This window comes from Alnus glutinosa, chromosome 8 (genome assembly GCF_958979055.1).
Source record: "Alnus glutinosa chromosome 8, dhAlnGlut1.1, whole genome shotgun sequence".
Lineage (NCBI taxonomy): Eukaryota > Viridiplantae > Streptophyta > Magnoliopsida > Fagales > Betulaceae > Alnus > Alnus glutinosa.
In genome coordinates, this window is record NC_084893.1 from 7,343,657 (window position 1) to 7,358,407 (window position 14,751).

Below are 14,751 nucleotides of genomic sequence, written 5' to 3' on the forward strand. Positions count from 1 at the left end.
GCAATTTAGATCTTTTGTTTTATGTGCATGTGGGCTACAACTGTTTTCTCTGGTCTCGGAAGGTGTTGATCTAAGCTTGTGAAGGTCATCCATCGCTAAGGGGGTTCCCGAAGAAGGTGCATGCTTTACACACAGTGACTCCGGCGATCGTTTCTTTCTCGGAGCCTGTATGCTGGGTTTTTTGTTTGTTTTTTGGTTGTATATTATTGCTTGTGTTCACAGTCTACCGTTTGGTAGTTGCTTTAAACCAGGTTTTTCGTGGTTTTGTGGGTAGAGATTCTTTATCTCTAATTCACTACAATGGCCTCCGAACTCTGTTTCTCGCCTTTGGGAGTTGTGATTGTATTTCGTGCTTTGTTCTTGTATCATTTTTTTCTCTGGTTGTGTAACCCCTTTGGGGAGTATTTCTCAGACATAAAGAATAAGGCACTGTGTTCAAAAAGAGTATATTGAAGTGTCCAAGAGACTAGATTATGGTCATATTTACTGATTAATGTTTTTTATACACTTTGTACACAAAGTCTTACGTAATACACAAGTCACATCAAACTAGATTTTATCTTTCAAAAGGTTAAAACTATATATATATATATATATATATATATGTGTGTGTGTGTGTGTGTGTGTTTTTTTTCTACATTACATTACCCTACATCAATCTTACACTAAGACATATTGAGTGTGAGACTCACATATATACAAAATCACAGTTCTCTAACAGACAAAACTAGTCACACAGATAGCCATTGTGCTTATTGAAAAAAAAAAAAAAATTGTACTTAAAAAATAAAAAATAATATGAAAACAAAACAAAAAAACGATTTTTTTTTTAAAAAAAAAAACAAAAAAAGGAGAAAAATAAATATCCGAGGTAGCCCAAGCTGAAAATTATATATAAAAAAAAAAAATTTGAAAAAACCTTGGTTATTTTATTTTATTTTTATTTTTTTGTTTTTATATAATTTTATAAAAGGTATTTTTATTGTTGGGGGATATTATCATTGTTTGGTAATTTAAGAAAAAATATTGCACAATTAATAATTTAGGAATTACATTTACAATCAAATGGTAGTTTAAAGATGTATATGTATGGTATACTTTTTTTAAATGGAAAATGTTAGATTTACAACACCAATACAACAACTATACAACAATCCCTCACATGAGGGTGAGTCCTACGTACCGGAGCCCTACCCTCGTTTAAGAGGTTGTACAATTGTAAAAATAAAAGGAGGTGAGCAAATGCCCTTTGGCGCGGGAGTCCCTTCGCGAGACTCAAATGAGTCACCCGTCCCATCCCACGTACACATATGAAATATCCCACCTCTCCTCGTCTCTTCCATCCCATTCACACTCGAAAACACAATCCGACGCTCTCCTCTTACTTGAAATGCTTGTAAGCCGCATATGAATAACACGGAAGAGAGCAAATTAATGCATTTTGGCTCGAATGGGTTCACTCCACTTTGGAATTGGCGGTTTTGGGAAATAGGTAATTAATATCTGCATTACTATGTTTAATAAATGCTTGTCTGAACAATCAAAATGCTGAGTAAAACCGTCTTCTTGTTTTGTTGTACGAATAAAGTAGTAGCCTTTTCTCTGCTTCACGGTAGAACACCCAAGACCGAGGAAGAAATCCTCTCTAGAATCAGATGGGAAGTCAAGGCGAGAATTCTTGCTAAATTTCCTCATAATTGATGGGTCTGATGTAGACTAGCTTGGAGAGAACTGAACCGGAAGATTTTCTGGCTGTGTTTGTTAGCTTGGTTTTGTGGAGGATAGATTTTGCTGTGTCTGTTTGTATTTCTGCATTTTCTCGGGAGGGCCTCTGTCGGTTGTCTCCTTGTTTGTGTGGATTTTGTTTGGGTTTGGGTGTTTAGTTGCTGTTTGTTTTTAGTAGTTGTGCGTGTCTATCCTTTTTGGGGGTTTGTCCCTTTCTAGGATGTTGGATCCAGTGTTTACTGGAGATTAGTATCTGTGAGTTTGGGTTATAAAAGTTTTAATTCATAAAAAAAAAAAAGAAGAAAAAAGTAGTAGCCTTTTCTTCAGACAAATAAATTGCATGATATCTTCTATGCACGTTCCGTGTTTGACATAATTCCTGAACCAAGTCTCTTCAGTCGGAAAACCATCATCAAATGCTATTTTTAGGATTTATTAACTAAAAAGTTAAAACCACAAAGAATTCGAGTTAATCATATGAAGATATTGGCCCACCTCCATACTATTATTCTTATAACTACTTTACGTAATTACTCATGTACTTATTTTCATGTTTGCTATTGTATACATAATACATACCTATGCTTCAAATGCTTTGTTATTGATGACCTCTAAAATTTTCAATCACGATATTTTTAAGTTTAACACTAACGTATTTTTCCCCCCCTTTTTTTTCCATGCAGTTCAATAGTTATGTACTTATGTCCGAAAAACAAGAATGTCAGGTCAACGCTTGTAATGAACGCATCCAAGTAGCCACGACTTGAAAATCAAGACACCAACTTTTAAAACATATGCTGGGAAAATTTAGCACTAAAAAAAGGAGGCATACCAGCTTAACAGAAGAAGCTCCAAGAGGAAATTTGGTTTTGTTTTTAGGCCTGACAATATAGTTAGGGCCTAACTTTATGAACTATGAAACATGTTGGGCCATAATTGACATTAGACTATAATAGGCCCGATCACTAAATTTCACCATGGGAAAATTGCAGGAAGCTCTAAAACCCATTTTCTCAAACCCTTTCTTGCACTCGGACTATTCTATGTACATGAAAATGTTGCAGCTTTGCATGGACAGGAAGGCTGAAAAAGCCGGTCGTTTGATTCACAACAAACTAATAACAAGTGGGTTTGATTCAAATGTCCACTTAAACACAAGACTGATAATCTATTATGCGAAGTTCGGTCACATGGATGCTGCTTGTAACCTGTTCGATAAAATGCGTCAGAGAAGTGTAGTGTCCTGGACTGCGATGATTTCTGGGTTTTCACAAAATGGGTATTATGAAAATGCTTTGGTAATGTTATTGGAAATGCGTCGGGCGGGTGTGAAGGGCAATCAGTTTACCTATGGGAGTGCGTTGAGGGCATGTACTAGTATGAGGTGGTTGGAAGTGGGGATGCAAGTACATGGATGCATTCAGAAGGGTAGGTTTGTGGAGAATTTGTTTGTTCAGAGTGCATTGGTTGACTTGCACGCGAAATGCGGGAAAATGGAGGACGCACGATATTGGTTTGGGACGATGTCAGAGAGGGATGTGGTTTCTTGGAATGTGATGATTGGTGGATATGCTGTTCAGGGATTTGCTGATGATTCATTTCGAATGTTTCGTTCAATGATGAGAGAAGGTATCAACATTTTTCCTTAAACTTGTAGATTTCATTGCTTTTGTTATTTTGTTCTTCTCTATGTTTGTCCCTGATTTTGAGAGTTGTACTTACGTGCTATATTCACATATTTCTTAATTGCCAAAGCAGACATATATCAAAAGTCTGTAGCGTATTATCTATTGGAATCTGATCAAGAACATTATGAACCGAATAATTTTCTCTGAGAAATTCGAGCTGATGAAGACTAGTTGAAGGGTGATTTGAAGAGATATCTTGATTAAATTAGGATGAACCATAAGATTTCTAACAACACATCATTGAATGCATGAATCAAAATGCAAAAGATATAGAAAAAAAATGAAAATTCATTAATTAGACATCAGTTAATGGGCTGGACATCCTCTGTAGTCCATTTTGAAGAAAATAAAGAAAAGGTTAATGTTCAGGAAGACATCTTTTGATTTCGAAAAATCCATCTTTCTCCATATGTCTCACTTTCTCTCATATCATCATCATCTCTAAATCTCTACTCATGTTCACATTCATGTTCAAGTGGGAAAATTTTGTTTCTTTCCAGTTTCTTGTAACACCTCAGCTTGGGCATTCACTGTTTTTGTTGGTAGATCTCAATCCGTGCCTAAAGCCTTGAATTTGTTGTATTCCCCCCTTTTTCTAACACAAATCGGAAACATGGGGTACTTGCATTGCAACACAATTAAGTAAAACTTCAAAGTCACTGTCTTTGTGTGTAGTAAGTTCATTGCAATGTTATTTTTGCAAAGAATTGCTAGTCTATCTGAGGCCTTATTCTTCTCTGATACTCTAATTCTGATCCATAATTATTTGCAAAACACTATTTCACAGTTAAATAGTCTAGAATTGGTTAGTATCCTATTACCTAAGTTTACTATGAATAATAACTCGCTGCTGGATGTTGCCCATTGACAGGAATGGGATACAAAGCCTAGAGTACTGCATCCCTATTTTAATGAATATATCCTCTAATAAGGGTAAGGGTATTCGACCATGTGGAGCCTAAATATATTACATGGATAATATAATATCATAATAAAAGCCTTTCTTTTTCCATTAAGTATTTTTGGGAGAGTTTTCTCTTGTTGCATACTCTGTTATAATCTTTTTGTTGTATGTTTTGTTTTCTTTATTTCAATGCCATTGTTACAATACTAAACTTCAATAGGATTCATTCCTGATGGCTTCACCTTGGGAAGTGTCTTGAGAGCCTGTGCTGCTTGCAGTGGTCTCATGAAGCTCAACCAGACACATGGCTTAATCATCCGATTGGGTTTTGGATCACATAATGCTTTGACTGGATCATTAATTGATTCTTATGCAAAATGCGGAAGTGTAGGAAGTGCTTACGATTTATACAAGAGTATGCCAGCAAAAGATATTATATCTTGTACTTCATTGATAGTTGGATGTGCGCGCGAACATAACCATAGTAGAGATGCCCTGGATCTCTTCAAAGAAATAGTTCAAATGCACATGGAAATGGATGCAGTCATATTTTGCTCCATGATTAATATATGTGCCAATATAGCATCATTAAGCTTCGGAAGACAAATCCATGCTTTTGCTTTGAAAGTTCAAGCCTGTTATGATGTGGCCATGGGAAATGCTCTCATTGATATGTATGCAAAATGTGGAGAAATTGAAGATGCTAACCGTGCTTTTGATGAGATGGAGGAGAAAAATGTCATTTCTTGGACATCGTTGATTGCCGGATACGGGAAACATGGCTTTGGCCATAAGGCAATTGCACTATATAAGGAGATGGAACATGAAGGGCTAAGGCCAAATGATGTTACATTCTTGTCTCTTCTCTTTGCCTGTAGCCATAGTGGATTGACTGGTGAAGGATCAGAATGCTTCAATAGTATGGTCAACAAGTACAATATTTTGCCTAAAGCGGAGCATTTTTCCTGTATGATAGACCTCTTTGCACGTGGAGGCCAGTTAGAAGAAGCTTATAATTTGCTATGTGAGATGAAAATGAAACCTAATGCTTCAATTTGGGGTGCCATTCTCGGGGCATCTAGCACCTATGGTAATTTATCTCTTGGGGAAATAGCAGCCATTAATCTTTTTAATATGGATCCCAAGAATTCAGTTAACTATGTTGTTTTAGCAAGCATATATGCTGCACATGGCGAATGGGACAATGTCTCCAAGATGTGGAATGTGATAAAAGAGAGAGGTTTAAAAAAGGATCCAGGATGTAGCCTTTTACAATCTACAAAGAGCATAACTTCTATTAGGTCATGGCAGAAACTAGGAAGTTGTTGCCTTCCAATGAGAAGTTGACACGTAAGCCTGGAGCAAGAAAATCAAATAGAATCAAACCACCGGATTTTCTTCAACGTCTGCTACAAACGTTGCCCAGATTCCAGAATCAGAACACCCAATTATCAAAACACACGAACACTGCCTAGGCCCGAACGCCGCCATCCACGCCGGGACTTCTAAGAAAATCCCACACCAGTAATGCTCCGTCTCTTTCTCTGTCTGTGTTCTCTCTCTGATTTTCTGTCTGCCTCTCTCTGTTTGTGTTCTCTCTCTTTGTCCATCTTGTTCCACCACAAAATGCTGATGGTTGTGAAAATGGTGAAAATGGGTTCCATTGATGTCCAACTAGATTATTATTTGGGTTTTATTGGTGATAGTTGGATTTTTTTTTCTATTAATTCATTCTTTGGTCCTGATTCAAGTGTAAAGCAATTCTTTCATAAGTTTTTGTATAATCTAAAGGAAACAAAAATGCAAATACGCACACAAGGTGTATGATGAAATGCCTCAACCAATTTGCCAAATTATGGGAGGCTCTGTTGTTAATGCAGGTATGAGTTTTTGCATGAAATTGTGATTGTATTGTAAGCTGTCATGGTCTTTTCTGATATACCCATGAGTTACTCATGGAGTCTACTGATTGCAGGGAAATCAAGACCAAAATTGAGAATGGTAAGAAGTGTTGGTTATTCAATTGATTTTTGCAACGATTTTGGTGAGCAAATTTTAGTGACAACCGAGTGTTGCTGCTTCATTTGCTTCATTTGAAGAATCTGTGCAATGGAATCTCGCAAGGGAGAATCTGAACAAGCCACTTTAGCTCCCTTGATTGGATCCTCAATTCAATCAGCTACAGGTGTAGAGTACAATATTACAGGAGGAAAGGACATAACCCTGCAGGAAGTGAATAGAGTGTCTCAGGTACTTGAGAAATATATGAGATATTGGTTTCTATTATTCTATATTCTAATCAAAGAAGGCACACGTTGAATTCATTTTGTATTTAAATTGATCAACAATGTTGAATTTATTCCTAGTGCACATTCTCATATAGATCCATGCCTGAAATCCCCCAGAAATCAGCTAGCTGGGTTTATAATTGCTGCATCCAGTGCTGATATTTTTCATTTCTTTGTTTTCCAGGTGCAGTGTACTAATATCTGCATATGTAACAACCTTTTGCAGGTTGTGACAAGTTTGGCAGATCCTTCTGCTAACATCATATTTGGACCGGTGGTGGATGACCGCTACAATGGAGAGATTCATGTTACTATCATTGCTACAGGCTTCTGGCAGTCATTTCAGAAGACATTATTAACAGATCCCAAGGCTGCAAAGCTGATTGACAAAGTTGCGGCGGGCCAAGAAGGTAAGGGAATGCCCTTTCCCCTCAAGTCCACAACCTTACCTTCAACTGTTCCAGCAAGACCGTCTACACGAAATCTTTTCTTCTAATGCCTTTCTGTTTTTGTTTTTGTTTTAACTCGTTGTGCTATTTGGCTCTTTAATGATCTCGAAGCTAAATGTATGAGAATGACATTTTGTTTTAGTGGTTGCTCAGTTTTTATGTAGTTGGAGTACTCTTATTATGATTTTTTAAATTTTGTTCATCTTTTTCTCCTTGTTAGAGAGTTCTTATATATTTTCTGTGTACCAAAGATGCGCTCCTCCACTTTTCTAATGAGATTGAATTACTTATAAAAAACTAATTTTTTTAGTACTTGTTTATGTTTATACAATCTGTTATATCCCCAAAATCTTTTCTGTCGTATAACATTCATTTGTTGAACAACAAGTCCGCTGAAGAGTATATAACAAAGAAATAAAAAGCATATTACTAATTGCACCATTGAACTGTCAAAATGGCCACAAACACGCAAAATTATCATGTAGAATACCTACAAGGAACAAAATATACCAATCCCAGCTTTGGTTTGTGTCGTGTGCCGGGGAACAAAGGACACAAGCTAGGGTGCCACGCGTCTCACTTGATGTAGCAGCCCTACCGTGCATCCGACGCAAGCCTTGCACGCCCACTTTAAGCTGTCCTATACGATGATTGAAGTGTGTCAAGCAACATTATATCAAGGGGTCTGATACTGAATCTGGATGAGTTGGAGCTGGGCTTTATCTGACGCACTATGGGCATAATCGCCCTCCAATCTCAGCACGCCTCATGCCATTGACACGCATCATAATGGTCATCACCCATTGTTCGAAGAGTAGTTGAACCGTATTAGTCAAGATGTATGGCAGGCAACACTTGCCCATTCAATTAGAACAAATGTTCAAAAGGTTGCCTACCCATGCACTAAATATTCATTTTAGGGAAAAGTTTGATAAAATTGGGCTTGAGAAATCATTCCGGGGTCAATGGGGAGGCGAGTTGCGTATACCTCGAAACAAACTTGAAGACGGCTATAAAGAATCACACTATAGGAAGCAAATTATCATTAGAAGAGACGTTCCTTCAAAGTTGGCGTTCAACTTCCAATTTTAGACTAATAGACATTTATCAACAGAGTTTACATATTTGCTTAGTATCTATACCCTCCTGTCAAAACAAGAATTTAACAGATTATTTACACATTCTAGAGAATGATTACTCCTGTTGATATTGAATTAATCACAAGGAGGACAGCTCAGGTTTTGGGGCAAAGGAGTACAAACTTTCACCGAAAAATTCAAACGAAGATGCCAACAAATGCCCTGCATCCATGTTCTCCTTCCAAGCTTGAGAGACAACAGTGGAAGCTTTTACCACTCTACCACCGACCTCCCTTCCAAACATGTTTTCAGTTGGTAACTGCCGGGACATTGATGATAAACCAACATTGGAAACCCCTACAACAGTTCAATACCCACCTGCAGCCCCTTGCCTGTCAGTTTGCATGGAGTTCATCGGTATTACACCCATTGTGCCCTCTGTTGCTATTTTTTTGTGTGGTGGTTGCTGCATCAAGTTGTCCATGCTCGCCTTGCGTTTATCTAGATTGATAAGGAAGCAAAGTGGATAAAGAGGATCAGGCAGAGGTAGAGCATTATCGTAAAAATAAGGTAAACAACCTTAACTCCAAGGAGTAATATGAGGTTTTTCCCCCTTGGCTAGGGGTGAAAACTTTCAGTTGACAGCTCCCCACATCCCATGATGGACTCCCAGCTTTGCCACATCTTTGGGAATTCCCATGTCTTCATAATGTATAAGGGTAACCTCGCTTGCTGACAACTGTCCATCTCCCTTGAGAGATTCCATTGCACAGATTCTCCAAATTCAGCAAATGAAGCAGCAACACTCGGTTGTCACTAAAATTTGCTCACCAAAATCGTTGCAAAAATCAATTGAATAACCAACACTTCTTACCATTCTCAATTTTGGTCTTGATTTCCCTGCAATCAGTAGACTCCATGAGTAACTCATGGGTATATCAGAAAAGACCACGACAGCTTACAATACATACAATCACAATTTCATGCAAAAACTCATACGTGCATAAACAACAGAGCCTCCCATAATTCGGCAGATTGGTTGAGGCATTTCATCATACACCTTGTGTGCGTATTTGCATTTTTGTTTCCTTTAGATTATACAAAAACTTATGAAAGAATTGCTTTACACTTGAATCAGGACCGAAGAATGAATTAATAGAAAAGACAAAAAGACAAAATCCAACTATCACCAATAAAACCCAAATAATAATCTAGTTGGACATCAATGGAACCCATTTTCACAATTTTCACCATTTTCACAACCATCAGCATTTTGTGGTGGAACAAGACGAACAGAAAATCAGAGAGAGAGAACACATATAGAGAAAGAGACGGAGAGTTACCGGTGTGGGATTTTCTCAGAAGTCCCGGCGTGGGCGGCGGCATTTGTGTGTTTTGATAATTGGGTGTTCTGATTCTGGAATCTGGGCAACGTTTGTAGCAGACGTTGAAGAAGATCGTGAACTGGACAACATTTGTAGCAAACGTTGAAGAAAATCCGGTGTTTTGATTCTATTTGATTTTCTTGCTCCGGGCTTACGTGTCAACTTCTCATTGGAAGGAAACAAATTCCTAGTTTCTGCCATGACCTGATAGAAGTTATACTCAATAAGGAAATCACACATTTGCAGCCTACTTGAAAGTGCAGAACTGTCCTACTTTTTATTTCTTAGGGAGAGCATAAAACTTAAAAAATATCCTACTGACCAGACGACTCATATGCTAAGGCTGTAGAAGAGTATGAGAGAGTGCTTGCACAATCTTGTTGTGACGTCTCACATCGCCTGTGAAGGAGGATGTGTTTATATGTATAAATGTACCCTTTATGACACAACGCGTTTTAAAGCCGTGATGGTCATGAACCTATCAGAACTCCGCAGTTAAGCGTGCTTCTGCAAGAGCAATCCCAGGATGAGTGACCTCCTGGGAAGTCTGGTATGGGGAGCCAAAAACGGACAATATTGTGTCATTGGGGGTGGGTCGTTACACTTGTGGTCCATTGATGTATTCCTAGTTCACAGTCTCCTGTTCCCATGCTCCTTTACATTCAAGTACGTTTATGCTTCCTCCTTGATATCTCATATCATGTTCAAAATGAGCAAAAACCGTGTTTAAGTGCTAAAACTGTTAAGGAAATGATCTCCGAGAATCAAGTCCATGCAGATACTGAAGAGGAGCAAATTACAGCTCATGCAGCATGAAAGGCAAGTTATCATGCTGCATGCACACCTTGCGCAATACTCCATGATCTACAAGGGAAGTGCTATCTTCCCCACAAGGCAATCCTACGATTCTGTCTAACATAATGATCCAATCAATCACTGATTTTGTGCTATGTAATTGACAAGTTCTTTCCTTATGTATATCCCTATACTCGTGTATATATAGATATGCTTATCACACTGTATATCTCAAGGTTTTCAAATAATACAAATCTTTCTTTATTCAAACTTGGTATCAGAGCCCCTTGGCTAACCCCATCTCTCCAACCTAAACACCTATCCTTCCCATTGTTTCAATGGCTTCTACAAGTTCCTCAGCAGCTTTTGCACCTACCTTTGTTGTTCCAAACATTACCTCTTTGGTAACAACCAAACTTGAAGGTCCAAACTACATGAGCTGGGCCACTCAATTCGTGCCTGCTTTGAGCACACATGATCTCTTGAGCATCGTTGATGGCTCAGAGGTTTGTCCCTCAAAATTTACTGTTGATGCAGAGGGCAAACCAACAGCCACAATCAATCCAGATTTTCTGGTATGGCAAAAAAAGGACCAGTTTGTGCTAGCCTGGCTTAATGCTACTCTTTCTGAAAAAGTGTTGTCCATGGTCTATGGACTCACAACAGCCCAGCAAGTATGGGCTCATCTGGCCAAGCGATTCACTCCCACCTCTCGGACCCGCATCTCCACTCTCAGACGTCAGCTGCAAACCATCAACCAAGGAACCAAGACCTGCACAGATTATCTTCTAACAGCAAAGAGCCTGGCCGATCAACTTGCAGCAATTGGCAAAGGGGTTGACGATGAAGATCTCATTTCCTATGTCATTGGGGGGCTCAATCCTTCTTATCATACCTTTGTCACCACTTTCAGCTATGGCAACCGAGATGTGGCTATTCCCTTTGATGACTTTCAGACTAAATTGCTAAATTACGAACAACTCTTTGAGGCACACCAAAAACCCCAGTCCCTCCACACCGAAGGTGGACAATTTGCTTATCACCTTCATAAACAGAAACCTCAGGACTTTCCCAAGAAATACCAAGCTCCCCAACATGGCAGGAATTCTCCTAGGCAGCCTTAACATCCTCAGTACTCCTTAGCACCTCCATAGCGATATGTGCCTCCCCAATCCAAGTTCCCTGCCACATCTCCCAATGGCAAACCTCCACCTATCTCTAGACCTTTTTCACATGGTACTCGGCCCCCTTTTCAAATCTGTGGCAAAACAAGCCACCAAGTGCTGGATTGCTACCATAGAATGGACTTTGCATTCCAAGGGCGGCATCCACCTGCTCAGTTGGCAGCCATGACTGCCTATACTCCCGATACCCCTGAAGTTGAGCAACCATGGTGCAAATAATCATGTCACTCCAGAGCTTGAAAAACTCTCACTGCAGCAACCCTATCAAGGCACTGACCAAGTGACAATAGGCAATGGAGGTGGCCTGCAGATAGCCAACACAGGTTCTTCTCTTATCACTACACCCTCTTCTCAATTTTTTCTTCATAAAGTCTTGCATTGCCCAAATGCCACTGCTAATTTACTATCTGTACAACAGTTTTGTAGAGATAACAATTGCTATTTTATTCTCACCTCCATTCATTTTACCATCAAGGATATGTAGACCAAAGAAGTTCTCCTGCAGGGGCCGAGTGAAGCAGGGCACTATCCGATCTACCTCAAGCAACTTCAATCCAATAAGGTCCAGACCAAAGCTACATTCCTCTCTTCCACAGCATTTCTCTCCCACTTCACTGCCTTCCTAGGAGTCACCGTACCTCTCCATTTATGGCATTCCCGTCTAGGCCATCCCTCTCACTCAGCCATTGATAAATTGAAATTTGAAATGACTTCTAATTTAAACAATAAGTGTGTGCATAAGTGTCAACAAAAATTAAAGCACAGCGGAAAGTAAAGGACACACAAATTTTTATTGACGAAGTGGAAACTCATTTAAGAGAAAACCACTCCGGGGCAGCCAAACCCAGGAATTCCACTATTCAGAAGACATAGCTAGATACAAGACAGTAACACTTACATGTACCGATGCAATGGTCGTACCTTGATCTCTGACGTGTAACCCAACACAAACACTTCCCAACCAGGTTCAACTACCTGAAGGGGTCTTCAATGGAACTCCTTACCTTAGAGCCGACCTCTAAGATAGACTTCGGTTGTAGCACAACAACAGTACACTTGAACAAGGCTTCAGAGGAAATATCACGTCTCTGAACAGTTGAGGAATTCAATACCGAATTCTTGCAGTTCTCACTGCCCAGGGGCCTCTATTTATAGGCTAGGGGCTCAAATGAGCGTAAAGCAAAATATACCTGGGCACCTTCCGAACGGTGGACATGGGCCGTCTGGACGGACAATTGTGCAACAAGATTTTCCGAAAATTTTGCGGAGAAATCTTTCCTGTTTAAGGACATCGTCCGGACGGGATGGCGCATCTTCCGGACGGTCGCACGTCCGCTGCAAGTAATTTCCTTATAAGGCTCTCGAGTGTCCGGACCATGGGGGATGATCGTCCGGACGGCTATTCTTCAACACGCAATTTCAATATCGGTAATGCGCGCGTTCAAACCATGATAGGCAGTCGTTCGGACGGTTGAAGTCGAATCGCAATTTCCTTCTTTGATGCACGCGCGTCTGGACCACAGCTGTCAGACGTCCGGACGGTCATATTTGAATTGCGATTCTTGCCTTACGGAGACGCGCGTCCGGACGGGATACCACATCGTCCGGACGGTTGACTGATCTTCCCTTTCTTGGAACTTGAAAAGAAATCAGAAACTGATTGAGTACTGGGAGGCGTTCGGACATGCTGCTGAAACGTTCGGACAAATGCAAGTTGGCACAGAAACTTCTCGATACAGTATGGGGTCCAGACGAAATGAACACTTCATCCGGACGGATGATGCTGGTCTGTCTAGCGTTCGGACGGGATGACACGTCGTCCGGACGGATGGAACAGTGGACAGATGGGCATCTGGACAGGATGGCTCGATCGTCCGAACGGCTGACATGGAACTTTGAATTCTTCTGACTCGCAGGCAGAAACAACTGACATCACTCTGAAAGTGGAATCCCTGTTTACAGCATCTTTACACTTAAGTGATTTTGTCCAAACACAGAATGAGGCCAAAATACTAACAGCCATGAATAAGCTGTTACAGCATGATTTAATCTCTTGTAATGGTCCTAAAAAAATGAATAAAATTTGTGATTCATGTCAAGTTGCCAAGAGTAAGAAACTCCCATTCCCTGATTCCCACCGCATCTCCACACATCCTCTTGAGTTAATTCACTCGGATGTGTGGACTTCTCCAATTGTGTCTCTCGGTGGTTGAAAATATTATGTATTGTTCGTTGATGATTACTCCCGGTTCTCCTGGATCTACCCTTTAAAAGTTAAAAGTGATGTTCTCTCCTACTTCATCAACTTTAAGAATCTTGTTGAAAATTTGTTTTTCAGTTCCGTCAAACACCTCTTCACTGACAATGGAGGTGAATATACCTCTATGGCCTTTAAACATTTCACGAAACACATGGCATTCTACATCGGTTCACTTGCCCCTATAACTCCAAACAAAATGGAATCTCCGAGCCAAAACATAGACACATCACTGAAACAGCCTTATCTCTTCTTGCTCAATCTCATCTTGCCACCCACTATTGGGTAGATGCATTCCTTACTGCTATCTACCTGATCAATCGCCTCCCCACTCCTGTGTTACAAAACCAGTCACCTTACTTTAAGCTGCTCCAAAAACATCCACACTACTCTCTCCTCAAGTCCTTTGGTTGTACCTGCTACCCTTTGCTTCGACCTTACATCCCACACAAGCTGTCCCTTCAAAGTACCAAGTGTGTCTTCCTTGGTTATAGCAGCACTCAAAAGGGCTATCGCTGCCTTGATCTCAAGACCAACCGGGTCTACACTTCTCGCCATATCATTTTTGATGAGCTACAATTTCCAGCAAGTGAAGACCCTGCTTCCAAGCCTCCTGCAGTAGACACTCCCTTTGGTGTTGCCCTGTCCATTCCTCCAGGTATCATTTCTTCACCCTCTCCTATTTTCTCAGAATCTCCCTCTGATTTTGCAGCTCCTTCCATGTCTCCCACTCCTGTTTTGGAGCCAGCCTTTTCTACCTCCCCATTCTCTTCTCCTCAGAATATCTCCCCTTCCCCATCCACTGACAATACCTCCCCTTCCTCATTTGCTTAGATGTCCACTTCCCATGAGGCACACCCTCACTCATTAACCAAGCAGGTCCTTCCTATTTCAATACCTTCCTCGACCCACCCATCATCTGAATTGGCTCCTCCTTTTACACTTGTTGTCCCTGCTACTTTTTTACCTATACAGCAACCTCTGTCTCGCATGCTTA

At 40.2% G+C, this 14,751-nt stretch overlaps 1 protein-coding gene across 4 annotated transcripts; it reads left to right on the forward strand.

Annotated features, from left to right (window-relative positions):
* The first annotated feature begins 1,289 nt into the window (after positions 1-1,289).
* Positions 1,290-7,325, forward strand: LOC133874990 (pentatricopeptide repeat-containing protein At3g20730). 4 transcript variants are annotated; one of them, XM_062312953.1, is made up of 6 exons: positions 1,290-1,492; positions 2,409-3,354; positions 4,538-5,841; positions 6,109-6,197; positions 6,293-6,567; positions 6,790-7,325. In XM_062312953.1, the coding sequence occupies exons 2-3, from the start codon at positions 2,703-2,705 to the stop codon at positions 5,662-5,664; spliced, it is 1,779 nt and encodes a 592-aa protein (XP_062168937.1). In that variant the 5' UTR covers positions 1,290-1,492; positions 2,409-2,702; the 3' UTR covers positions 5,665-5,841; positions 6,109-6,197; positions 6,293-6,567; positions 6,790-7,325. The 4 variants fall into 4 exon arrangements, with proteins under 4 accessions (XP_062168937.1, XP_062168936.1, XP_062168938.1 ...); XM_062312952.1 differs by having other exon boundaries at positions 4,538-6,197; XM_062312954.1 differs by having other exon boundaries at positions 4,538-6,197; positions 6,832-7,325.
* Positions 7,326-14,751: the final 7,426 nt, after the last annotated feature.